Source organism: Orycteropus afer, unplaced genomic scaffold, assembly GCF_000298275.1.
Source record: "Orycteropus afer afer isolate SDZICR_OR568_19922 unplaced genomic scaffold, OryAfe1.0 scaffold00069, whole genome shotgun sequence".
NCBI lineage: Eukaryota > Metazoa > Chordata > Mammalia > Tubulidentata > Orycteropodidae > Orycteropus > Orycteropus afer.
The window spans coordinates 10,064,213-10,091,675 of NW_006921656.1; the positions used below are offsets into that span (position 1 = coordinate 10,064,213).

The window sequence follows — 27,463 nt, forward strand, 5'->3', positions numbered from 1 at the left end:
ATGTTGAACTTTCTGCTACATGGTCCTCCGGTGAGGCTGTGTTTGGGGCTTGCGTGTCTCCTGTCCCTTTGGAGCGCAGGTGGGTCTGGTTGTAGTTTAAGAATTGTCTGTGCTGTATGTGAAATGTGGGTTTTCATTGTACTTTCGAGACTCTCAGCAGCCACCGTTTCAGGCAAGAATCCTAAATGAGTTTGATCAAAATGATGGAAGTGTCTTCTCTCCCACTTCTAGTTTTGATCCTTGACTTTTTGGGTTTGAGACCCATTTATGTGACAGAATTCCCTCCACCTCCACTGCCACCACCTTTGTCCAGACCATCATATCCTCTTTCTTTGAACTTTCTAAATCAGTTCCCTGCTTCTTCTCTTGTCTCCCCACAACCCATCTTCCACTCATCAACCCGAGGGATTCCATAAATCTCCCCTTTCAAGCTCACCTTTCATTCCCTTCCTCTCCTTCAATATTAATCAATGACTTCCTCCTTATCTTTGAATAGTATCCCAAGCCCTTCCCATGGTCAACATGACCCTACCGACTGCTCCAGTCCACACACCCATTTCAGACCCTGAGCACATGCTATTTCCTATATATCAAATACTCCTCAGTCCATTACATCCCATTCAAATACTATTTCTTCTTCAGATCTCAGCTCAGTATCACTTCCCAGAAAGGCTTTCAGATCCTGAGACTAGATCAGATTCCCTATTTCACATTCTCAAAGTTCCCTTCAAAATATCCCACATTTGTTGTAATTATATACTTGCTCTTTCATTTCCTTCATGTCTGCTTCCCCAACCAGACTGTAAACTCCATCAGGACAGGTCTGAATGTCTTTATTCATCATGATAATCCAAGGAATCCAACACACAGAATATCCAGAAAACACTAAGTGCTTAAAATATTTTCAATCATTAATATTATTCTAGGTCATCAGTATATGCCTAGTGACTAAGAGATTGTATGAATGAACAAACAAACCAGATAGGGGATTTTGAACAAGTCACTTCACCATTCCAGCCACAATCTTCTCATGTGTAAAATGGCGATGTTGCCTTACAATCTCTCTGATGTTATAAGTATGAAGAAATATTTTTTACCTTTGTGTGTGGTCTCGAAGGACAAACCAAGATAGAAAAGGAGATGAGCTTATCTACACCAAGTAAACAGGCAGGTTCTCCTCCTCAGTTCACTGTGTTCTTGGACAAATCTGTTGGCTTCACGTCTGACTTGTGTGCATGAAAGGGAGATTGGACCCATGTTCTGAGAGTGTCGAAAGACGGAACAGCCACAAAGAGCTCCTCCAGTTTCCCATTGGTTCATGGGGCACTTGGATTTTCACGATTCTATTCAGTCCACGAAGACCATGACTGTGCTTCGGTGGGAGAAGATGTTAAAAATGGGAGGGATTGTTATCTGCCATCATTACCTTCACAGTAATTTCAGCTTTTGTGGTCTTCTCTTGTTGGATGGGATGATGGCTGTGCAGGAAGATGGTAAATGTGGTAAAACAGAAAGGGCACAGAGGGTCAGGCCTATTTCTGTTCCTAACTTTTTGGTAAGAAAGCAAGATGCTTCTTCAAAATTTATTTTTATAGTTTGTGTGTGTCTTTTTTAAAAAAGCTTTTGGCAGATTTTAATTTCTATACTTTTGTTTAGGGTTGAACATTGTGTGTGTGTGTGGCAAGTATACCTGTAAAACATTTACCACTTTAACATTCTTCATATGGACAATTCAGTGACCTTGTGTTCATCATGTTGCACAACCATCACCATTATCCACCTCCACATTTTCCCATCATCCTTAAGAGAAGCTCAGTGACTCCTAAGCCCTGAGTCTTCCTTACACTTTCTCTCCCATCCACCTCTTAGAGCTACTAATAACCTTAACTCTGTGTATACTCCTCTATTCTAAATATTTCACATAAGTGGAATCTGACTCATTTGCTTTGGGAATTTTGTATTCTTTATGCTTTAAAGTTTATTTAAAAAAAAAATAGGCAATACATTCACATGGTTCAAAATGCAAAAGGTACAAGCAGGTCTATGCAGGTCGCATGCTCTCCCCTAGCCAACCAGTTCCCTTCCCAGAGGTCATTGATGGTACCAGTTTCTTGTATATAAGCAAGATGGTTTTAAATCTCCATTTCTCCCATTAGAATCTCAAATTTTTTCCTCTTCAGCTGGGACCTACAGTACCGGCTCCACAGAGAACCATAGAAGGTAAAATGTGATGAACTCCTAAGCATGGACAAGTCTGAAAAAGTATCAAGTAGCTTCTACTTTATAGACACTCCTATTGCCACCTTCTGATCCAAAAAATAGAACAATGATTGTACGTGACCTGCCCAGCGATTTTATTTTGGAAAAGGCTCCCATGTAACATCCTACTAAGAAGTCCCCACACTGGTGCTTAGTTAGCACCTTGAGTATTGTTATCAAAACACATGAAGGGTTTTAATTAGAAAAATGTGAGAAGTAACGTTGCCTTGGTGAAGTCAGTGGTGTTCAAGGTAGTACTGAGCTAGGAAGACGGCACAGAGCTCAGTGCTCTTGCTTAATAAGGAGAGGAATCCTGCAAGTCCAGCAGCCTAGAGTGCCTTCTTGCAGTCCTGGAAACCCGGGGCCAGATGGGCCCAAGTCCCTCTCCTTTATTGCGGACTGTTGCCTGACCAGGTAGCAAGCAAGGCTGGCTGGTGCAGCCCACAGATCTCCTTGCATCTGCTTCAGAGGAGACCATTCATGCCAAGTGCCACTCAGTGCCTGACAGGGCATTGGACAGTCAGAGCTGGACTGTCCCCAAGCTAGCAAACTGACTGGTGGACTGCTTTTGGCCTACTTGCTAACAAAGGTTTGTCTCAGATTTATTTTGCTTATAACTCTGCCTTCCCTTTTCCCAGCCAGGGTGGAACAAAGAGACTCCATAACCCCAAGCTCTGAGATTTAACATAGAACCTGATAATTAGTAGAAGGGCAAACTGGCTTAAGCAGGCAACAGTTGATTTGACCTAAGTCCCAACAGAGTACTTGAAAGGTAGGGGGAAATAACATGGAGAGATTCTGACAGATGAGAGTGCTGCCTTCCACCTCCTCTTCACCACTAACCAGATGTGGGAATTAGATCCCTCTCATACCGTTTCTGGGCCTCCCGTCCCTCAGCCTCCAAAGGTGGTGCTGGATAAGACTTGTAAGGCAATTGTAAATTTTGTGGGGTTATTTCTCTTCTGAAAACTTTGATTTCAGCGTCTGGGAATAAAGGAGTGAAGAAGGACAGAGATGAAGCTTCCCTTGCTGTACCAGGTAACTAGGCCGGCCCTGCATCCTGGCTTACCTTATAACATAGAACAGTTCTAAGTCTCTCTGTGCCTTGGTTTTTCCAACTATAAAATGGACATTAAGTAGCTTTTCCTTCTGTGGAAAAAGAAAACCTGCTGTTGAGTCATCTGACCCAACTCATAGTGACCCCCCTTGGATTTCCGAGACAATATCGCTATGGAAGTAGATGGCCCAACCTTCCTTCCAAGGAGTGGCTGGTGGGTTTGAACTGCCAGCCTTCTGGTTAGCAGTCAAATGCCTTAGGCACTATGCCACCAGAGCTCCCTTTCCTTCTGAATGTAGCATTAAAAAAATTAAGCATCACAACAATGATACAATTATTACAATACTGCAATAAATGCCACAGGATTACATGGTGTATGGTCCAAAACCAAGGAGCTCTGGTGGTGCAGTGGTTAAGACATTTGGCTGTAAACCAAAAGGTCAGCAGTTGAAACCCACCAACCACTCCATGGAAGAAAGATGAAGCAGTGCTTCTGTAGAGATTTACAGGCTTGGAAACCCAATAGGGGTCACTCTGGGTTAAAGTCAACTCAGTGACAGTGAGTTTGGTTTGGTTTTGGTCCAAAATAACTGATCCTGCTGGTCTCAGCTTAAACTTCACGTCCATGTTGTTGCTGTTGTTAGGTGCTGTCAAATCGGTTCTGACCCACAGCAACCCCATGGATAACAGTATAAAATGTTGCCTGGTCCCACACCATCCCCACTCTAGTAGGTATGCTTGCACTGATTGTTGCAGCCACTGTGTCAGTCCATCTCTTCCCCTTTTTTGCTTGCCCTCTTTTATCAAGCATGATGTCCTTCTCCAGGGATCGGGCCCTCTCGATACCGTGTTCAAAGTAAACAAGACAAAGTGAGCTGTGCCACCAGTATTTCAAATATTAGCATCCATGTTTGATAGGTTTCAGTGGAGCTTTCAGACTAAGGCAGGCTAGGAAGAAGGACCTAGCCATCTATTTGTTTTTTTTTAAAAAAAAAAAAATCATGAAAACTCAATGGGTAGCAGCAGAACATGCTTTCATGCTGTAAGACGAGCCCCTCAGGTTAGAAGGCACTCAAACTACAACTAGGGAAGAGCTGCCTCCTCAAAGTAGAAACCTGAAACCAAACTCACTGCCGTCCAGTGGAATCCAACTTATAGTGACTCCTCCTTGGGTTTCCATGGCAGTATTTCTGCAGAAGTTGATTGCCCAGTCTTCCTTCCAAGGAGTGGCTGGTGGTTTTCTGGTTAGCAGTCAAATGCCTTAGGCACTTACCAGAGCTATATACCACCAGAGCCTCCATGATGTGGATGGAGTAAAGCTTATGGGACCTTCATTTGCTGATGTGACATAACTCAAAACAAGAAGAAACAGCAGCAAACATGTTCAGATTAGGTCCCTGATAAAGGAGCTCTCGGCACCCTGCTGTTGCCTGTACTGATACTCATCACAGGTAATTACACCTGAGCCCACCCTCATACACACACACACAAACACACACAGACAGTAAGTTCCTTGAAGAGAGACCCCGTCCTCTTCTGAGGATCCATGTCTACATGTGGCGTATTGCTGGCCCTGGGTGACTGTGTGTTGAAAGGACACAGAATGAACAGATGTGCAAAGGCCCTTACGGACCAGCATCACCATAATAGAGATTTCACCTTCCTGTAAAATTTTCTTCCTTGGTAGCATGAAATTTTCCAAGCAGGCAAACCAAAAAACCAACCCATTGCCATCAAGTTGACCCTGACTCATACTGTGTCTCTATAAGCCAGAGTAGAACTGCCCATGGAGTTTCCAAGGCAGTAAATCTTTCTCCCACTGGGAAGCTGGTGGGTTCAAACCACTGACCTTTTGTTTAGCAGCTAAATCCTTTAACCACTACACCACCAGATCTGCAATTGTACGAACTGGATTCTGACCCCATCCTTAGTGCTGTTCAGTTGTACAAATTTGAACAACTGCTTCTCTCTGAGCTGTGCCTTTTCAGCCCAATAATGGAGTGTGGCTTGGCCTCTGGCTGGTGCAAATGGTGTGCACTTGTCTACTAAACTGAAGGTTGGTGGTTTGAATCCAGCCACTAGTGCCACAGAAGAAAGGTCTGGCAATCTTCTTCTGTAAACATTACAGCCCCAAACAAGAAACCCTCTATAACACTTCAGCTCTGTCACACCCGGGGTGGCCACAGTCAGAACTGACTCAGTGGCAGTGTTGTTGTTGTTTCTTTGGGCTAAAGGAGCGGGGTGGATTCGACCCCTGCTAAAGGAATCACCTTGGGTAGTTATGAGAAAGCAGATTTCTAGGCCATGCCCATTCAGGAGAGATTAGCCTCTCCAGGAGGGGGTCCTGGGATCTGCATTGCTGCCCTGGGTCCACAGAGTCTTATGCTCAGGTAAGGCTTCCCCAGCTCTATGGGGCTATCACTGGAAGCTAACATCCCTTTCATAAAACTTTTTCCCTCCTCAGTGGCTGGTCCTAGAGGAGAAGAGAGGAGGGACAAGGGGGTGGCATTTCTTGCTACCACAGGTAAGTACCTGGGCTGCTAGCCACTCCCCTGAATCTGGGACCCCCTTCCCCTTCCACAGCAGGGATAGCAGCAGCTCTCTTGTCTTCAGGCTGCTTCTTCCACCCAACTGTCTGAATATTAAGTAAAAGTTGGAGAAAACTTCATGTCTGTAGAAACGGAAAGAGGATCGTGAACCACATTTCCTCCTTGTCAGCTGTTGTCTCCGAGCCTTCACAAAACGGATTGGGGAGGGGATTGCGACACAGCAGCGGCTCTCAGATTGGCTGCTCACTACACACACCTGCTACGTCCCAGGGCAATAAAATCCAATCTTGGAATTATGGGGTCAAAAAAAGAAACATCTTTCTGCATGATACCGATGTCCAGCCCCCATGGGTTTGGGTTTTAGTTTGATATTAGAGAGTGTAGGATTCCTTGGGTGATGCAAACAATGAATGTGTCTATGGACCTTGGAAGAAAGGCCTGGTAATCCTCTTCTGAAAAATCAGCATTGAGAACCCTCTGGAGCAGGATCAGCATAAGTTGGAGGTGACCACACTGGTTTTATTACAGCATGGAGTTACTTCTGAAATACATAGTTGCTGAGAACTCCCGCAATTTCCTTGGGTTTCCTATTACATATGAGACATTTCCCACCAGTCCCTGCTCTCTCCAGGGATCGAATATCCACTCAAATGAGAGTTCCTCATGTTTCACTCAGGCCTCCCCATCTACTATAACTTGTCACTGTGCATGTCACTGACTGTGACTTTCAGGAGGACAGGAACGACCTCTTGCCTTTGACCCCTTGCTTTGTGTTCAGTAGGTGTCTTGGGAAGTGACGAAGTGTGCCTGTCGCCAGGAGAAGCCTGCTAGTGACATCATCTCTGAACCTCTTTCAGAGCTAGCTGCCCGGTCGGTGGATCTGTCCGCACTGAACCTGACGGAACTGGTGAATGGGATGCTGAACAGAGCTTTAAGAGGTCCTCCTCCTCCTCCTCCTTCCCCAGCACAGTCCAGGCCCATTTTTGTCTTGTGCCAGCTTCACTTCTGGATGTCCCTGTGTACCTGGGCAGGGCGTGTCCCCCCTCTGTGCCTCAGTCTCTCTGTGTTCAGAGTGGAGACTGTGTTCTCCTACACAGCTCACAATGAGATTAAAAACATCAAAATCACTAGGAAGCTTAAGAGCATTTGGGGAGCAAAACACATTTCAAATTTTGTATTTGTCACCTTAACTAAAAGCAGCTCTGGTGGTGTAGTGGTTAAAGCATTTGGCCGCTAACCAAAAAGATCAGTGATTTGAACCCACCAGCTGCTCTGCAAAAGAGAGATGAGGCAGTCGGCTTCCATAAAGAGTTACAGCCTTGGAAACCCAATGGAGGTCACTATGAGTCAGAATCAATTTGATGGCAATGAGTTTGGTTTGGTTTGGAATCTTAACTAGGGAGTCCCTGGGTGGTGCATCCAGTTAACACACTCAGCTGCTAACCAAAAGGCTGGAGGTTCAAGTCCAACCAGAGGCACTTCAGAATAAAGAGGCCTGTGATGTACTTCTGAAAAACCAGTCACTGAAAACCCCATCAACACAGTTCCACTCTGACACACCTGGGGTTACTATGAGCAGGAGCTAACTCAATGGCAACTGGCTTTTTAAAGACATATTCACTTCCTAGCTCCAGGGACCCATGAACACCACCTCATATGGACAAAAAGTGAACATTGTCTTATATGATAACAGATGTGCTAAGTTAAGGACCTTGAGATGGGCACATTATCTGGGATTATCCTGGTTGGCCCCAAATACCATCACATCTAGGATAGAAGCAAAGAGAGACTCTCACCGGGAAGGTGAGGTGAAGGAGAAGAGAAGGTGTGGCCACAAGGCAAGGAATGCCAACAGCCCCAGAAGCTGGCAGGGGCAAGGCACAGATCTCCCCTAGAGCCTCCAGAGGGAGTGTGACCCCGCTAGACCTGACTTGTAACCCCACAACTGTGGGAGAATATGTTTCTGTTGTTTTAAGCCACCTCTTTGTTGTAAGGAGCCTGGTAGAGCAAAGGTTAAGCACTGGCTGCTAACCACAAGTGTGACTCCTAGTGACCCCTCCTTGGGTTTCCGAGGCAGTATCAAGGAGTGGCTAGTGGGTTTGAACCGCCAGCCTTCTGTAAGGTTGGGCATTCCTATTTCCGTAGCGATACTGCCTCGGAAACCCAAGGAGGGGTCGCTATGAGTCAAATAACAACAACAACAACAGCTAACCACAAGGTTGGTGGTTCAAGCCCACCCAGTGGCTCCGTGGAGGAAAGACTTGTTGATCTGCTTCCATAAAGATGGCAGCCTAGGAAACTCTAAGGGGCAGTTCTACTCTGTCCTATGGGGTCGCTATGAGTCAGAAATGACTCGACAGCACACAGAAACAACGGATTGTAGTGATTTGTTACGCCAGCCTCAAGAAACGAATACACCTTGGAATCTGACTTAGCGGTCAGAACTTAGGGAGAGAACAGACAACAGGGCCAACTGACGTGTTTGCGTTGTTAGCTTTATTTTATTTATTATCATTTGTTTTGATTATTTTATTCTTGGATATTTGTTTTTGTTTGTTGTTCTGTTAATGTTTATCCTTTGTTTCCTTATGTTAGTGTTGATTCATTACTGTGTTCGTGTTCATTTGTTGATTTGTTTATCTCGATATCCTCTGGCAGACAGCAAGCAGTTCTTCTCCCTGCTCAGTGTTACTTCCTACAGCTCCTTCGCCTTCCACAAGTTCTCCGTGGCCATTTACAACAGTAAGTGCTGCCTGGCTTACCCTGGAGGGGATGGCAGTCAGTGGCGGGCAGGCAGGGCCTGCCACTGGGTCAGGTCTGCTGTGTGGCCTCTTTCTCTTCACAGTTTCTAACCTGAAGACCATGGACCCTGCCCGATTCCCCACCAGATACTGCTACTGTCTGACCAACCGGACCAATGACTTATCTGGTGGGTAGGGCTCACCAGAGCCTGATTTTGCTTTTGCTCTTTTGGATAAAGTTTGTTTGTTTGTTTCTCCTCAAAGTAAAATAAGAAACTATCTATTGCACCAAACATATGCACATCCATTCTCCTGGAAAGTTCTCATCTTGGTTTTCAGCCTAGAGAAAGAGCTATTTGGGTACAGAGAGGCACGTACTGAAATGCTTGTGCAGTATTGTTCTCATAACAAAACACAGATTTGACTGGAACCAAGGGTCTGGGGTTGAGTTCTGCTCAAATCGCTGCTCTGAGAGGCTGGCCACTCAGACCAACATTGTGTCATTGGTTAAAGCCTTTGAGGAAGACATGCTTGTGGATAATCTTCAGGCCTGGCACACTTTCTTTTGAACATTCTCAACTCTGACAGATAGCCCTCCATTGAGAGTGTATTTGCACAGTCTTCTCTTTTTTTTATCAAAATGAATATAGCTTATTTTTCATTAATTTAAAAAATAACATCTAGTAATGTCAAAATGCAATGCAACATGGACAGGTAGCACCAAGAACCCTGAAATACCCGATATCTCAGCGTCCAGAGGGAATCACCATTAACATTTTGATGAAGAGCATCTAAGATGATGTGTCTAATCCATCTATCATCTGACTCACCTGAATCTGACCCACTTATCTAATCTACCTATCGACCCACCTCTCTACTCATCCTACTGTCCATGTAATGAACCATTCTCTGTGTTAGTTAGAATACAGGCTACGCTTCCAAAACCTCCAAAAAACAAACTCACTGCTATTGAGTTGATTGTGACTCATAACGACCCTATAGGACAGGCTAAAACTGCCTCACAGGGTTTCCAAGAAGACTGCCATATCTTTCTGCTACATGGCAGCTGGCACATTTGAATATCTGACCTTTTGGTTAGCAGTGGAACGCTTTATCTACTGTGCTACCAGGGCTCCTGAAATAAAAAAAAAAAAAACAGTTGCCATCAAGTCAACTCCAACTCATGGCAACCCCCTGTGTGCTGCGCCCTTTCAGAAGCAAATTGCCAGGCCTGTCTTCTGACATGTCTCTGGGTGGCTTTGAACCACTAACCTTTAGATTAATAGTCAAGCCTCTAACCATCTGTACCACCCAGAGACTCCATGCTACTGTAGCAAGTGACCTCCAAATACAATGGCTTAAAGAAGATAGACTAAGAGCAACACTGTGACAGAGCCGAATTGTCCCACAAGCAGTGCTGGATTACCCAATAAACAAGATAAGCACGGGCTTGGTTGCGTTTACTTATTAACCTGCAGTGAACAAGTTCACATTTTTTCACATCAAAAATTCTGCTTCCAGATATGGCTGGCCTCTGTCTGTCTCCTAACTCCACAGCAGCTTCCTACAGAATCAGAGTCTGTTTTCAAATTTACAATCCCTGACAGGGACAGATTATCCAGTAAGCAAATGTAGTGGAAAACATGTGAAACTGCACTACAGATTAGTGAGTAAGCACAAGTAAACCCATGCTTATCTTGCTTATTGGATAATCCATCCCTGCCCATAGGGTTTTGTTGGCTGTAAAGCAGACTACCAGCTCTATCTTCTGTGGCCACTGGACGGGTTCACTGTGAGTCGTAATCAGCTTGAAAGTGCCTAACCACACAACAAAGACAGAAGTTAACTGCTTTCACCTGTGACAATGTGGCTAAGCATTTCAGGGCTGGGATAAAGGAGCCCTGTTGGCAAAGCAGTTAAGTGCTTGGCTGTTTACTGCAAAGTTGGTGGTTCAAACCGGCCCAGAGGTTCTGCAGAAAAGACATAGAGACCTGCTTCCATAAGGGTTACAGCCTAGAAAATCCTATGGGTTTATGAGTTGGAATCTACTCAGTGGTCCCCAACAGCATGATGGTCCAATGGTTCAGAGGCCCAGGCTCCTTCTAGCTTGTTCTGCCTTCCCTTCCATAAGATGTTGCCCTTGTTCTCCTATTAAGGTTGAAGTTGAAGGCTTGCCACCAGAACTACACTCTAGCCAGAAGAAGAGGAGAAAGAAATGGAAAGTCATGGCCATTCCCTTTAAATTTACAGCTTGAGATGCTCTCATGTGGCTTCCTCTAAAGTTCTGTCAGCCAGAAATTAGTCAGATGGCCACATCCGCCTCCAAAGCAGACTTGGAATTGTAGTCTTTATGTTCAGTCTCCGTATGCCCAACAAATTTGATGTTCTCTTGTTAAAGGAAGAGGAGAGAACGGATATTAGGAGACACCCATCAGTATCTACCATGTTTTACATGAAGTTTTATAATCCATTTCTAAGACTAATCACTATGTTCTAAAATTCATTTCATTCCACTGAATATAAATATGCCTCATCCTTCATTTGAGTGCATAGTATTCATTGAAAGAATGATTCATAATCTATTTGTTTCCTCTTGAAGGAAACTCAGCTTGTTCCTGATATTTTTATGATTATAAACTATACTGTGATGAACACCTGTATATAATCACTTGTAGTTCTTGACCAATTATCTTTGTAAAATAAAGCCCTAGAAATAGAATTGTTGGCTGAGAGGAAAATGATTCTGTGGTGATTGAAGTTGCTAAAAGTTTCTTCTAGAAATCTTGAAGAAGTTTATAATCTTATCAACAATGTATGTTTTTCTACATCCATGCCAGCATTGAATATCAAAAGACAGTCTTAAAATCATGGCCAATCAGATAGGAAAAAATATATATATTTTTCCTACCTTTTATTTATATTTGAAGGTAGTTAGAAATTATTCATATATGAGTCTTGGTGGTAAATTAAGTAATACAAATTTTTATCAAAACAAAGAATATATTTGATATAATGATTGTTGTTGTTGTTATGTGCCATCAAGTTGGACCTGACTCATAGCAACCCCTCCTTGGGTTTCCAAGGCAGTATAACTACGGAAGTAGATTGCCCCATCTTCCTTCCGAGGAGTGGTTGGTGGGTTTGAACCGCCAGCCTTCTGGTTAGCAGTCAAGTGCCTTAGCCACCATGCTACCAGGGTAGTGGGAACGGAGAGGGGATTTGAATAGTGGACCCACAAGTCTCCCCTTGACTGAAACTCACTATTTTTTTTAGAATTGGTAGTATTTCACTATATGCTTATTAATATCCCTTAACAGACTGAACTGGGAGCTCTGGTAGTATAGTGGCTAAGACACTTGCCTGCTAACCAGATGGCTGGCGGTTCAAACCCACCAGCCACTCCTCGGAAGGAAGGTTGGGCAATCCTACTTCCGTAGTGATACTGCCTCGGAAACCCAAGGAGGGGTCGCTATGAGTCCGGTTTGACTCGACGGCACATAACAACAACAACAACAACAACAACAGACTGAACTAAATCAAACCTGTGCAATCTATTCTGAGAACTCCCAATATAACATATGTCCTTTCCACCGCCCCCCCCCAAGTGTCTGAATCAGAAATATAAACCTCTATTTGTCTTTCAGATTTCACAGCCCTACTGGTGGACATCATTGGGAATTCTACCAGCTACCTCACAGAAATTTTTAAGTCAACTTCCATCCTCTCAGGTTGGTTTATCTCAAAAATGCTTGGCAAATTTGAGGTTTGACATCCATGTGGGATAGAATTAATCCTACTACACTCCTGTCCTGATCCCTGCCAGGGGCCAGGCTGCCATGGACCTTCCTATAAGCTTTATTTAGATATCCGCGTTGCCCAGTTTCAAACAGCAGTATCTCAATGCTCCATCTTCTAATTAGAACTATTTCTGGGGTCTAGAAAATTCAGAGAAGAATCTGAAACTCAGAACTCAGGGACTCTAGGAACTTCTGTTGGATAGGTGTACTCCCATTTCAAAGATGAGAAAACTGAGGTGCAGAGAGATTGAATAATGTGTTCAGGATTTAAGCCTTGTGCTGAAGCCAGAATTGATTTAGTTCCATGTGGAGCTGATTCTATGTTTGAAGTAGAATCGACAAATAGGCCCCATTTATCCTGTGGCTTCAAGTAACTTCTCATTTTCCATTTTGAAAAGCAGAGATCTAGTCAAATGCCCAACAGATGGTCTCAGCAGAAGGATGATGTGGTACACTATGCAGCAACTACAATTACATAAATGCACACGCATGTATATGTAGAAACATGTACATGATATATATGCATATACATGTATATATATAAATGTATATATAATATATATGAATGAATATATGTGTATATGTAATATACCAACTAACATATGTATAGACATACATATGTATATATATGAGCAAAGCTCATTTGGTGGCAAAATTTGACTTGATCAAAGGAAGGCTATGTGCTCTGGGAAGCACATAGAGCTCTGGTAGGGTAGTGAATAAGGCATTTGGCTACTAACGAGAAGGTCAGTGGTTCAAACCCACCAGCTGCTCCATGGAAGGAAGATAAGCCAATCTACTTCTGTAAACTTTACCACCTTGGAAACCCAGTGGGGGTTGCTATGAGTCAGAACTGACCCCATGATAGTGGGTTTTTTTTGTTGTTTGGTATATATATTACATGTATCAATGCCTATAAATGTATATGAATATGTGTAAATGCATACATTAAATATTTACTCAGCAAAATGCTTAACTATTTACATTAAGTGGGATAAATAAAGATTACACATAGCCTTCCTTTGATCAAGTCAAATTTTGCCACCAAATGAGCTTTGGTACCAAACTCAAATAAAATTTCTCATCTTCCAGAGGTCTGGGAATTTGGGAATTACCAATAAGGGATTTCAATGTTCATTGTTGTAAAGATGGATAAACTGAGTCTTGGAGAGGTCAAGCAGTTCATTCATGCTCACATACCTGGAGGTGGCAGAGTTGAGGTTGCAGTCCTGGAAGTCATTGCATTATATTGAAACTCCCTTCTCTTCCAAACAAACAACAACAACAACAACCCAGAAAATCAGGGCTGCCTTGAGACTCCCAAGTTAGCCTTATTCTCCACTAGCCTCCCGAGCTGGGATTGCCAGCTTACTTTTCCTTTCCCACAGGCATGGTTTCCCAGCTCTTTCTAAGCCCTGTGGGTGCTGCCTTGTTTTGCAGTGAGTCAGACCGATGGAACCGACTGCATCTTCATCTGCGTGATGACAGGAAAGTCAGGTGAGACGCCTGTGCTCCTTGACAAAGTCTCTGGGCTGGGAATCAAACACAACACTCAGAGGAGGAGTCCAAGGTTCTGTCCCGTTGGTGTGATTTGTGCAGGAAGGGACCTTTCTGACTTCTGGGACGTGGCGGAGAAATTCCCTGTTATCAACTACACATTCACCAGCAGCATCTCTGGTGGTCTGGGTGAGTAAATTTGGCTTTCTCCCCCTACCTGTCCAAACTCTTACCGTCAAGTATCCAGACCCAGGTCCCACCTGGCAGACTGATGGTACAATGCTGGCCACAGGTATTTTGTTTAGCTGTGTGGTATTAAAAGGCAGAGGATTTCACCATAAAAAAAATGTTTCAAATTTCTGGCTCTCTTGCAAAAGTAAATCTGGTAACTCTGGACCTACCTCTACCCCAGAGCAACAACCAACTGGAAAGGTGCCTGGGTGGCACAAATGTTTGCTAGTGATGACAAGGTTGGCAATTCAGACTCGCCTAGCACCACAACAGAAGGGACGGCCTGACGCTCTGCTTCCATAAAGATTACAGAAAAAAACAAATGAAAAAGAAAAACCAAAGTCACACACCAATAACAGAGAGCAAAAGTCAACAGCCAAACCAAGTCTAGAGCTGAGGACCAGCTGCTTCCATTAGGAAGGTCCTCGCTCTAGTTCACCATAGTCCCCCAGTCCTCACCACCCCTATTGCTTGTACTCTCTTTCTTTTCTTGCATGAGTCCTGTGGCTCATGTAGGCATTTGAACCTGTTGTAGGCATTGTCATTGTACAATACCATCTACCTAGACACCCTCATCCCTAACACCTGTCTATTCTTTTGTGTTTGCTCTGTCACCAAGTATTATTTTATGACCTACTTTAAGTCCTCATTCCCCAGCACTTAACTGTCATTTTTAGCTGCATGGAATTTCTGGAATCTGGCTGGTCCTCTGTGACTGTCTCCTGCTGTGGTTGTCTTAGTTTGAGCCTTCAGAGCTACCTTTCAACTGTAATAGCCTCTGAACGAGCCTCATTATCCTACTCTCTTATTTCTCTAAAATATCCATTCATTGCACAAGAATGATAGTCTTAAAATACAAATTGGATTATGCCTCTTCACTGCTCAGAACATCTCAGTCAATGGCCAAAACCCAAAAACCCAGTGCTGTCGAGTCAACGCTGACTCATAGAGACCCTATAGGGCAGAGTAGAACTTACCCTCTAGGGCTTCTGAGTCTGCCCCTCTACAGGAGCAGGCCGCCACATCTTTCTCCCGGGGCACTCAGTTCCCATGGCACTTGGTGGCAGAGAAGCCCAACCCTCAGCCTGGAGTATGCGGTTCACCATCTTCCAGCCTAGCCTCATCTCCTGCTGTTTGTCCATGAATCCACTGCTAAAATGATGTTGGAACCCCACCCCTTCTCGTGGAATGCCCACAGGGCTGTGGAATGAGAGAAGGGTCTCTGATGGGATTCAGGTTCTGTTCAGAAAATAGGTCCAATATCTGAAATGTTTGGGTACAACAGTTCTACTTTACATAGTGTTTTTGGAGTTTGAAATTTTAATTTAATTTATACTTAGGAGAAAGACTGCTTTTTGCGCCATTTGTAACATTCACTGAATCCTTGCGTGCTGGTTATTCAGTGTCAGTGACTCCACAGTTATATGATTCCAAAGTGTCAAGCCTCATAAAATGGTCTTGACTGTTACCCCATCTGTGCAGCTACCAGGGGGATGACTGTGACTTCTAAGCCCACAGCCACGAGCCAGTCAAGAGTACCAAGTACAAGCCCCCAACAGCGGGAGCAGAGCACCAGAGTGTCTGCTCTGAGGACCTCTCCCTGGATAGAGGCAGCTATTCCTTCAGAGGGAGAGGATACCATGACCACAGGTAAGTTTCTGGAGTAGTTCATTAAGGTTGTGTGTCAACTTGAGTGGCCCACGGTTTTGAGTGGCTGGGAGGCTGGATGTAGTTATTCCCAGTGATGAGATTATAATCACCTCTGTGGTGGAATCTGCTGTGCACAGCCAAGTAGTTGCCTTTGAGGTGTGCCCTGATTCCGGTATGTAAGGAGAAGCTTTGAGAAAGCTCTCTAGATCTTGGCACATTTGGATCCTTGGCCGAGTATTTGGCCGAGTCTTCATCACAGTGGCCTGCTGTGCCGCCTGCCAATCTTGAGACCTGCTGACCTTGGGTTCCTCAGCCTCAGCAGTCAGCAGCTACCTGAGTTAGGAGACACCTCTAGTTCCAGTGGGCCTGGAATAATAGGCAGAGCTGGAGGCCAAGGTTGAGGGGCCTTCACCCAGGCCCTAGAGGCGGCGCTCTGAATTTGGACTTTCAGCCTCCCAAAAGGAGCTCTGGTAGCATAGTGCCTAATGCATTTGACTGCTAACCAGAAGGCTGGCAGTTCAAACCCCCCAACCACTCTTTGCAAAGAAAATTGGGCAATCTACTTCCATAGTGACACCACCGCTGAAACCCAAGGAGGGGTCACTATGAGTCGGATCTGACTTGACGGTAGTGAGTTTGGTTTTTTTTTTTTGGAGCCTCCTAAACTCTAATGCATTTGACTGGTAACTATAAGGTTGGCGGTTCAAACCCACCAGCCACTCCTCAGAAGGAAGATTGGACAATCTCCTTCTGTACTGCTACTGCCTCAGAACCCAAGGAGGGGTCTCTGTGAGTTGGATCCGACTTGATGGCAGTGCATTTGTTTTTTTTATTCCCTCGACCCAAAACCAAACCAAACCTGTGGCCGTGGAGAAGATTCTGACTCGTAGCAATTGTAGGACAGAGTAGAACCGCCCCATAGTTTCCAGGGTTGTAAATCTGGTTTTGACAAACGAGCTCGTTGTGGTTGTGGAAGCAGGCTGCCACATCTTTCTCCCACAGAGCAGCTGGTAAGTTTGAGCTGCCGACTTCTGCAATTTTGACACTTTCTGACAGCCAAGCACTTAGTCACTGTGCCACCAGGGCTCCCGTACTCCCTGTACAAGACCAAAATAAAACCAAACTCACTGCTGTCAAGTCGATTCTGACACATGGTGACACCTCCTTGAGTTTTTGAGATGGTATCTCTATGGAAGTTGATTGCCCAGTCTTCCTTCTGAGCAGTGGCTGGTGGGTCTACATAAATACGTGAAGGCCTCTCTCTTTATCCCCCATTTTCTCTCCCTCCCCGCAGTCATTTCTGCCTCAGTTGCCTTAAATAAGAGATCCGTATGAGCCAGTACGGATCAAGAACAAACAAAAGCAGCACATGTCCAGACATGATGCACTGCTAAAATTTGTTTTCATAACTTTTAATTTGAAGTAGTTTAAGACCCACAAGGAGTTGCAACAACAGTACAGAGAGTTCCTGGGTAACCTTCACCTAACTTCTCCAGTGCCAATATCTTACATAATCATAGTGGATTATGAGATAAGTCACTTTTATTTCATGAAAGCATTTAGCAATATCCCTCTGAAAATTCACACAAATGGTGAAATGAAGTGGAAATTTTGTGGCAGATTAGGTTAATTTGTAGCAGTAGGAGAATGGTGTGAGAAATACGTCAATGACATGACACCAATGGGAACGATGTTACCAGTGACATGCCAAGAGGCTGCTCTCTTCCCATCTTCCTTGTGCACAGGAACAGTGGTGGTGTCACTGAAAAGCCAAATGTCATGCTCAGCCCAGCATGGCCGGAGACCCAGACTTCCCCGAAGAAGTAAGAACTGATAGGAGTCAAGCAGGCAAGGAGACAAGGGTGGAGTGGGGGGTGGAGAGGAAAACAAATCATCTTCATGAATGGGAAAAGTCTTAGATTTACTGCAAAATGTTAGTACAGTATCTGGAAGCATGACAAACACACAATTAGAAAGCTTGCCACTAAGCATGAAAAAAAGACGGGATTGCAAATGGCAAGAAACCTCATAAAATACCTAGCTATAACCCTGAAAGGAAAAGTGCTAGATTCACATAAGAAAAACTATAGAATTTTAATGAGAATAGTAAACAATATTTAAATGAATGTACAGACACACCATGTTCAGGATGAGAAAGCTAAACAGATGATAAATGGCAACTGTTTGCAAGCTAACTTAACAGATTTTAAAACCTTCCAATGGGATTAGTTTTGTAAAATATGGGGGGGGGGAGGATTTTAATTTCCACCATGGGAATGAACAGATGAGAACACATAACAGAGAAAATGTTTCAATAGAGCGAGAGGGAAGATTTGCTTTCATCAATCAACAATTTTGTGTGTGGTGGGGCAGATGTTATTATGATTTTAATGATGAAGCTTAAGAGTGGTGAGTAACTTGTCCCAAAGTCCACAGCATGGAGGAGGCTGAGACAGAACCCACCTCCAGGTTTCCCCACCTCTAACCCCACAGTCTCTCCACTTGCCTCATGATCACCAATGTATTTCTCAGCCTTAAGGTGGAGTCTCTGTTCCCCCAAACACACACTCCAGCTGATTGTCTGGGAATCTGTGGGATTTGGGGGGTGGAGTAACTGGAGATTCCGGGGTGGTACAAATGGTGTACACTCAGCTGCTAATCTCAAAGTCAGCACAGTTCAAACCCACATGTTGGTGCTGTGGAAGGAAGCCTGGCAGTCTGCTTCTGTAAAAGATTACCACCAAGAAAACTTGATGGAGCACAATTCTACTCAGTAACACTGAAGACACCATGTGTTGGAATTAACTTGATAGCAATGGGTTGGGTTTTTGGTCTTTTGTATTTTTAATTGGTGGTTTGGAAAACAAGATTTAGTCTAGTGCATTTGTTCCAAGTCGGGGTGAAATTTAAGTCCTCGATGGTTGACGGGTACCCATGCACATTGTGTTTGCCCCTTGATACCATCTCAGTGTCTCAGCAATTTTATGTGGAATCAATATGGTCCAGCACATCAGAGCCGTGTTGACTGTCATCTTGAATGCGCAGCTACCACGAGGGTGGCCAGAACCACATGGGGGGATTCCACAGGACCCCTGCCCTTGCCTCAGATCAGCGGTGAGAAAACACCTGGAAGGCCTCCCTGGGAAACAGCTTCTTTGATGCTGACGTCGCCTCCAGAGGCTGAGGAGGGCATGACAAGCCGCCAGGCAGACACTCCTGCGGGGTCAATGGTGACAGCCAGAAGCGGCTCATCCCAGACCAGCTCCACCTCAGGTGAGAGGTCGCTGGCTCCCACACATCCCCCCATTTGAAATTAAATTTAGCATTCTCTGCTTTAAGCCTTTTGTAATTTTTTTAAAGTTTACATACAAAAAAAGTAATTAAAAATAAGTGAGCAACGTAATTAATAATTATTAAGCAAACCCTCTGGCTCCTCCTTTTACCCATCCCCTTTCTTCTCATCAGAATGAATGAATGAATGACAGGTCCCTCTTCACATAGACCTACCACCTTTTTTTTTTCTTATGTAAGCCCACTTCTCCATTCCTTCTCCTTTTCCCTGTTTCACTATCCATTGAACAATGTTATTCACTCAGGACAGTTCAACTACCCTTCTGCACATTATTGCTTTAACAGAGTGAGTTGAGCTCTAAATGTCAGAAAAAAACAGTACAGTGTGAGCCCAGTTGTGTGTGTATGTATGTGTGTATGGGATGTGCCTATCTCCTTGTCTGTACTGTGAGTGCCTCCTGTGTAGACTATTTGGTATTCATTTCTCAATGGCGTTGAGGATTCCTGTTCCATCAACACTGGGTGAATAGGACTGGACCATTGGCCCAGGCCATCTTCTCCCCATCAGACTCTCCATGAAGGGATGTAGGCTCACGTCTGTCTCATCTCCTCCCAGGAACATACACCCCTGGTACCCAGACTCCAAGTCCAACCAAGGCACCAGCCCCCAAATATCCACAGACAGGTGAGAATGTGCTGCTGCAATAAAAACGCCAATGCCACCCAGAGGAAAATATAGCTTGGAGGGGTACATGGTGGGATGGGTGCCAGTGGGCAGAGCAAACTGGGTACCGTATTTTCATTGTGTTGGTGTGAAGAGGAAGGAGAGCTGATGTGTAAGCCTTGCTGACTTGCCCTGTGATCTTGGACATGTCACTTCCCCTTTCTTGGCTGGAGTCCCTGGGCAGTGCAAGTGGTTGACATAGTTGACCGCTAACAGAAAGTTTGGAGCTCTGAGTCTACCCAGAAGTGCCTCAGAAGAAAAGCCTCACAATCTATATACTTAAAAAAAAAAAAAAAAAGCAGCCATTGAAGAGCCCGTGGGGCACAGTTCTACTCTGACCACATGAGCTCGTCATGACTCAGAACTGACTCGACAGCAGCTGGTTGGTTTCTTGGGTCCAGTTTCCCTCCACACAAAGTGAAATAATCAGATGGGGAACCTTTTATCCTTGAGGTCTACTGATTCTGGGCCTGTGTATAACCCAAGGCCATTTTATTTCACGTTTGGAAAGGCCATTCTTGCCCCTTGCAGGTGATTTCCCTGCCATGTGGCCATTCACCCCTGGGGACGAGTCAGCCCTGGTCCTAGAACTCCACCAGGTTTCAAGTGAGTACCCATGCCCTCACGCTATTTTCCCTCGTGTTTATTCTGAAATAGACGGTGTAGGATAATATGAAGACATGTGTTAGATAAATTTAGACTCAGATGCTGGGATTCAATCCTAACTCTACTATTTACTGGTGTGATGGCTTGAGGTACTAACTTCCAGGATTTCATTTTCTCAGCTGTAAAGTGAGAATAATCGCCATTATGGTGAGCACTAAAAATGCCTTTTCTCTTTTTTTTTCCTTTTCCGCAGGGTTTTGTATTAAGTAAGATAATGGGTGTGGAGGTGATTTGCAACTACAGAGCAATGTGTAATTCAATCAGTCGATGTTTACTGAGTGAGAGTTTATTGAGCTATGAGGTGGGCTCTGTGGAAAGGGACAGGGCTGTTCCAGTAAGTGTGGCAGTTAGCAGAGAGAGGAAAGGGTAAGAAGTTCTCTGGAATTCCACCCCCGCTGTCTAGGTATGATGCACTTTTGTTCCGTTTTAAAGGACACCTGGCCTTCCCCATCCCTGTACACTTAGTTCTCATGGATCTAGAGAAAACTGCTCCCTTGACCTGTAACCGGATTGGCAGGCCTCCTGATGGATCCAGGACCTTGAGTGTCTGTAGTCTGTGCTGCCTTGGTCCAGCTTCCCCGTGCCTCACTCACCTCTCTTCTGTTCGGCCAGTTTCTATAAGAGAGAAATGGGTAAGAAGTGATTTCTTCAAAGCTGGTGACGTCCCTCCCACTGCTGGATGCCCTTCTGTACCAGTTTCCTGAACATCCCCTGGGCACCCAGTCATATGTCAACAGGGCATTATTAAGTTGCTCAGCCTGCACAGTCTCCTTTTCATATCACCTAAGATTGGCCTCCGTCCCACCCTCAGCCTGCAGAGAATGGTGAATGGAGCTTTCAGACACAAAGACTGGATTATGCTACCGAAGGAAATTAAGTCTCGTTTTTTCCCCAGGAGTTTTAAAGAAACACACTGATGGCATGGATGGGGGCGGTGGTCAGACGAGTTTCAGAAAACAAGTTGACCATATAACTCTCTCTGTGTGTAGTTGTCTGTCCGTCTCTGTCTGTCTCTGTCTATCTACATGTTTATCTATCCATCTACCTATCCATCTATCTACCCATCTTGCTATCCATCTAGAAATATAATTTAAAAATAAATTGTTCTGGCATCTTCCAGTAAATGATTCTGTCCATCCACAAAAATCATGCCACAGAGTCTTTGACTCACTCATGCATCTACGTTCATCTTTTCAAGGAAGGGTTGTTGAGCACCTACTATGTGCCAGGCACTGTTCAAGGTCTGTTTTTACTTGCTCTTTGCAATAATTCTACAAGGTAGATTATGTTTTCTAGCCACCTCATCAGTAAAAGCCAACTAAAGGTGCACGCCCCTATATAAGCAATCACCCCCTGATGGCCTGCTGGACGATACCTAGACCTGCGTGCACACTCTTATATAAGTGGGTAAGCCCCCAATGGTCTGCTGGACGATACCTAGCATTATTGCACTTGGATACCCAGTAATCCTTTTTGCTTATTTCCAAGTTTTGGATAATTTTTCTTGACAATGGTAAGTAATTCTTTGTTGGAATATTATTATTAATATCTTAATATAATAATCTTCCAATCACTCAAAGGTAAGCTCTGTGAGAGGAAGCCCCTTTCCCCCTAATTCAGTGTTATCCTCACTGCCTCTTAGCAGTGCCTGGCATGTCCTGGATGCTCAACAGGCATCTTTAAGTCAAACAATCAAACATCAGTATTGACATTATAAACAGGCTTTCATTCCCTAAGGTACTCCATGCAATAGGCTCTGTGTAAATTATCTCAGTCCTCCTAGTGACTCTATGTGACAAGTATAGGTCCCCTTATTTTTCATATAAGGAGACAGAGGCTTAGCCAGAGGAAGCTGTCCCAGCCTCAGGACGTCCCAAAGAGATAGAGTGTTAAAGAAATCACCATTGGCCCCTTCTTTTACCATTTGCAGCCTTCTCCTAAGCACAATGGACAACCTGACTAATTGAAACATACCTAATTTGTCTCCAGCCTATGGAGGTGGAGAGCCTGATTCTTGCCAGCCTCATCTTTTGGCCTGCCTCTCTCCTCTCCTCTTTGCACCCATGCACTCATGTGTGCACACACATATGCATTCATGTACTTGTACCCCACATACATGCACACACATATAACCACATGCACACACGTGCATGCACATACACATACCTCTCACACATGTGTACAGACATGTATTAATGCACACACACACACTTGATACCCTCTGTACCATCAAATTACTCTCCATCTCCCCATCAGCAAACCTTGCCCATCATATGCTCTATCCCTCACACCTGAGATACCCTCCACCTGAAGCATTCCTGTTCATCATTGTGGATCCTTGTCTGATACTTCCTCCTGAATGAAAGCGTCTCTGATTTCCTGCAGGGCCTTGGTCCCCACTTTCTCCCCAGCTATCCCTCAGAACCCTTACAGCTGCATTCCTGGGCAGGGGTGAAGCAAGCAATGTGTTTTCCTGTCTCGGAGCTACCTGGGAACAGGGGTGAGACTGCATTCACCTGGCACCTCACCTCACAAACAGGAGATGCTAAACTCTTGCTGACTTGAACTGTCTGGTCTGGGGTTACATCTTCTAGGGTGTCCTCAGCCACTCTTCAAGGAGGGGGCCATGACAGCTGTTCCTCTCCCCCTGGCCATCCCGAGGATCAACCCTTGCCTGATGGAGCTGTGTCGCTTTTTCCAGCAGTGTCTCTGCACAAGCCAGGGGAGGACTGTCAGGACAGAGGCCATGAGGTAACTTGGGCCACTTGCTGCTGTCCACACCCACTATTGATGGGCAACCTGGAACGTCTTAGGATCTTTGTGAGGGTTGATAGGGCTGCAGATGATAGGCTACAGTGTCTAGCACACATCCCTACTCAGGATGACCTGGCTCTTTCAAGAACCTGGGTTCCTCTTGCAAATCAGTTCTCTTTGACTTCCCACAGACTTCCAGCCCTACTATCCAAGCTTTTCATTCCCTTCTCTGTTCGGAACAGGTGAAGTGTATAGAGTCCTTGAAGTTGGGCCCTCCGTTCTTTTCAGGGGATTGAGCCCCAACGTGCCCTAGGTTGGGTAGTCATATGTGGGTTGGCAGTGCTCTCTATCCAGTGGCCCGTACTGGGTGAACCAGGGGCTACAGACCACCATTTCCCACCTTATCCACCTTCCCCAGACCAAATAAATGCACACTAGGCCCCGATGGAGATGAAGCAGCTCTTTACTGGAACATTCAGGTAAGTGTTCCACAGCAGGACACAGTTGGAGGATAATGTAACTAGGAGTTAAGGCTTTGTTAGCCACCTGACTCTTTCTCAGCCCTAAGGGGTTCAAGTATTGGTAGAACAATACCTTACTGACTAAGCCTTAAGGGGATGTTCCTTAAAAACAGGCTTTTATTCCCTAAGTGATCTTTCTCACCAAATCCTCTCCCTTGCAAGTTTCCCAGTGGTACCCTTGGGGCACACCGTCCCTCCCTACAGGATGACAGCTCTGTCCCTTACCCTCCTGGTGGCTTACAAGTTCTCCTGCCTTGGGCTTCAGTCAGATGCCAATGCCTCTTCCTCTGCCCAGGCTTCTGCTGGCTCCACAGAGGGGTGTAGCCATTCCAGGATGGTGGGAAACGTGCAAGCTTCAACTCCAGTTCTGGCTCATTCTGTCCACAGCATTGCAACTGACCTCTGCCCTAAAGACAAACACAACATGCACCTTATTACATGATTTTCTTCTGAGGCCATCTAGGCTTTCCTGCATGAGAGGTGCCCACTCTGTTCTATATGATAGGAGTCCCTGGGGGGCATAGAGTGTAAAGCACTGGATTGACCAAAAGGTTGGAAGTTCAAACCAACTCATAGGTGCCTTAGAAGTAAAGCCTGGTGATCTTCTTCCAAAAGGAGCAGTTCTACTCTGCACACCTGGGGTCACCAAGAGTCGGACATGACCCAATGGCAACTAACTAACTAACAACAACAACAATCTGTGTGAGAAGGACATATTCTTTTTAGTAACATGACTTGACTCCATTTAGCATAAAGTAATAATCATGGGCAATTATCTTCATTTGCCTTACCATATGTTTTGGTTCTCTAGGGAGCTCTGGTGGCGTAGTGCCTAAGGCATTTGACTGCTAATCAGAAGGCTGGTGGTTCAAACCCACCAGCCACTCCTCAGAAGGAAGACTGGGCAATCTACTTCTGTAGAGATACCACCTCAGAAATCCAAGGAGGGGTTGCTATGAGTTGTACTAACTCAATGGCAGTGAGTTTGTTTTTTTGTTTTTTTAGTGCTGCTCTAACAGAAAATACCACAAATGTATGGCTTTAACAAACAGGGATTTATTGTCTTACAGTTTAGGAGACTAGAAGTCCAAGTTCAAAGTGCCAACTCTAGGGCCTAGATGAAGCTCGCTAGACCTTGGGCTTCAGCTCTGCCTCTTGCTCCCTGCCCACTGAAGCTGGAGGCTTCTCTTAATTCAGGCAGCTGGTGGCTACTGAACTGACAAACCCAAGGTTGACAAGTCCCAAGATCAAGCAACATGGCAGGCTACTAGTTAAACACTCCCAAGATTGGCAGAGAACATGGCAGGCTGCTGAATGAAGACCCAGCTACATATAGAATCCAAGCATGCCAAAAAACTCGGAGACCTTTCTCACAGCTGTCTTCTTATATACTGGAAGCAGACCACATCCCTAAGGCAGCTACTCAGCTACTCCAGTAGATTCCACCATGGAGTTGATTACCAGTCTCATGGGGGAAAAACTACATCCAGCTGCCCAACAACTCAAAACCAGGCCCAGCCAAGTTGACAGACAACTTACTACCACACCACATTAACGGGGCGTGCCTTTGCCAGAAGACTCTTGGTTAGACAAAGTCGTATTCAAATAGTTTGTCTCCTGAGCAGAAAGGCAGGGAATTAAATCCCCAAGCTATGTACCCTCACAAATGGAAGCCCCCTTCCTACTCTCTTGCCACCCCCTCTAAAGATGGAGAGGTTTCCGAAGAGAGCCTCCTTTGCTGTGCGCCATTGGCCATATGTTCCTATTTATGTAGTTACTTTTGCTATTTGGGCTGTCTTCTCAGAGCCATCACAGGATAGTGACTGCTCCCAACCGTGCTTTACATCTCTAGGTACTGCCTAGAACGCTATTCTTGGTTTCTGAAGAATGCAACATATATCTGTCAGAGGATGAAAAGGGTGTCCCACTCGCACAGTAAGTACACAGCTCCGCTATGTTGTGCCTTTTAAACGAATGCACTATATAAAAGGATTCTATACTTCTGAATGGTTTTCCTGCTTGAATAGGAGCCAGTTGGAGTGAGGTAGTCATCATTATTTCCAGGCAAAGTGGGTCTAGGGTATTTCTGATTCCTTCACATGACAGTCTGTTGTTTGCAATTAATTAGAATTATAAGCAGGAGTCTGCCAGAACTACTACTAGTGTTGTTATCATAACTTCTCTGAGTTTCCACATACGCTTATAAGACAAACAAACAAAGCAAAATAAAACAAAAGCAAAACCCCATATGAACACTCAAATTCCTGAACAAAACAAAATATATAAAATAATTCAAGAAAAAGAAGGCAACATGAAGTGCTACAAGTAGATCATATGGTACCTCTTCACTTGTCCTTCAAAGCCCCAGTTACTCTCCACCCCCAACTCAGAGAGGCTGGACATCTGCTTTGTTTTTTTCCTCCATTCCTGCAAACAAACATGGCCATGACGGGCTGTCTGGCCACCGTTCCTATGGTTTAAACTTCTTATTGTGCCATAAGCCTGGACTATCTGGTAAAGGGAATCTAATCTTCTAAAAAGAGTTTTCACAAAACTATGTTAAACTATGTGAAAAATTCTTTCTTAATGTAACCCAAATATAAACTGGTGCTCACATGGCCCAGTCTTGACAATCTTTTGCATTACAACACTTACACATTAAGTTAAGCCACCCAATCTTTCCTTGTGGCTCTCAAAGAACATCAAATGGGATCTGATGTGATCCATAGTGACAGTTTTAAGAAATGCTTCTTCCTTTTCTTGTTACCCTCACTTCCCAAAGCCCATCTCAAATCCTCTTTTATTTTCCAACTTGTCACTCAACAGCTCTCCTAACAGCAAGCTCTTCTCTTTGTTTCCATCAACCCCCTCTGCTTCTTTTGCTTTCCTTTTGCCTCTAATTTTTCCTTTCTCAAATCAAGTCTCTTCTTCCCTTTGTAAATCCATCATCCCCCTTCTCCAGTCTTCTCTTTCTAAATCAATTTCATTCTGCATCACAAAAGCCAAGTATTAGGAATACGGCGGTTCAAAGCCGTACTGCCCGGGAAACCCAAGGACAGGTCCCTATGAGTCGGATCCGACTTCACAGAGTGAGTTTGGTTTTGGTTTAGTCAGAAGTCAAAGAAGGCAATCCTTATTTTGTGGAGGAGGGAATAGGAAATCCTGCAAACACTTATAATTGTTGTCGTTAGGTGTTATCAAGTCGGTTCTGACTCATAGTGACACTGGGTACACCAGAATGGAATGCTGCCTGGTCCTGCACCATCCTCACTGTCATTGCTACACGTGAGCCCATTGTTGTAGCCACTGTGTCAGTCCATCTCATTGAGGATCTTCCTCTTTATTGATGACCCTCTACTTTATCAACCATGATGTCCTTCTCCAGGAGCTGGAGGATGAATTAGATACAGCTCGGTACTTGGGATGTGGGGAGCCCCAGGCAGAGACTGGAGAAATCAGAGTCTGCTCCCAATGTGACTTTGCTGTTAATCAGCAAGGGAGTTTTGCACAAGTCCTTCCAACTCTCTAACACTGACTCTAAGTGACTCCCAGACAATGCTCTGTCCCACACTTGCCCTCTGGAAGAGCCTGGACCACTCTGACACTATCAGGTTTTAATTTATGCCTCTGTACTTTTTCCTTCTCATTATCTTGATGTCTCACCTTCTCTTTTCCTCCCCAGCATTAAAGCAAAGATGCCTTGAGAATATCTGCAAGTCTGTATGA

The 27,463-nt window shown here is 44.7% G+C and overlaps 1 protein-coding gene across 1 annotated transcript; it reads left to right on the top strand.

Moving 5' to 3' along the window:
- HHLA1 (HERV-H LTR-associating 1) lies at positions 1-27,463 on the top strand. Its single transcript, XM_007940578.1, has 14 exons — positions 1-79; positions 5,781-5,840; positions 6,723-6,803; positions 8,524-8,607; positions 8,711-8,794; positions 12,251-12,334; positions 13,844-13,900; positions 14,003-14,089; positions 15,614-15,781; positions 19,689-19,757; positions 20,328-20,402; positions 23,057-23,213; positions 25,590-25,672; positions 27,420-27,463. The coding sequence occupies exons 1-14, from the start codon at positions 1-3 to the stop codon at positions 27,461-27,463; spliced, it is 1,212 nt and encodes a 403-aa protein (XP_007938769.1).

Excerpts from the sequence above, each read along its gene's own strand:
- HHLA1 (XM_007940578.1), top strand. The coding sequence starts at position 1 with ATGTTGAACTTTCTGCTACATGGTCCTCCGGTGAGGCTGTGTTTGGGG. Across the intron at positions 12,335-13,843 it reads GTCAACTTCCATCCTCTCAG|TGAGTCAGACCGATGGAACC; the intron begins GTTGGTTTATCT and ends CTTGTTTTGCAG. Across the intron at positions 13,901-14,002 it reads CGTGATGACAGGAAAGTCAG|GAAGGGACCTTTCTGACTTC; the intron begins GTGAGACGCCTG and ends TGATTTGTGCAG.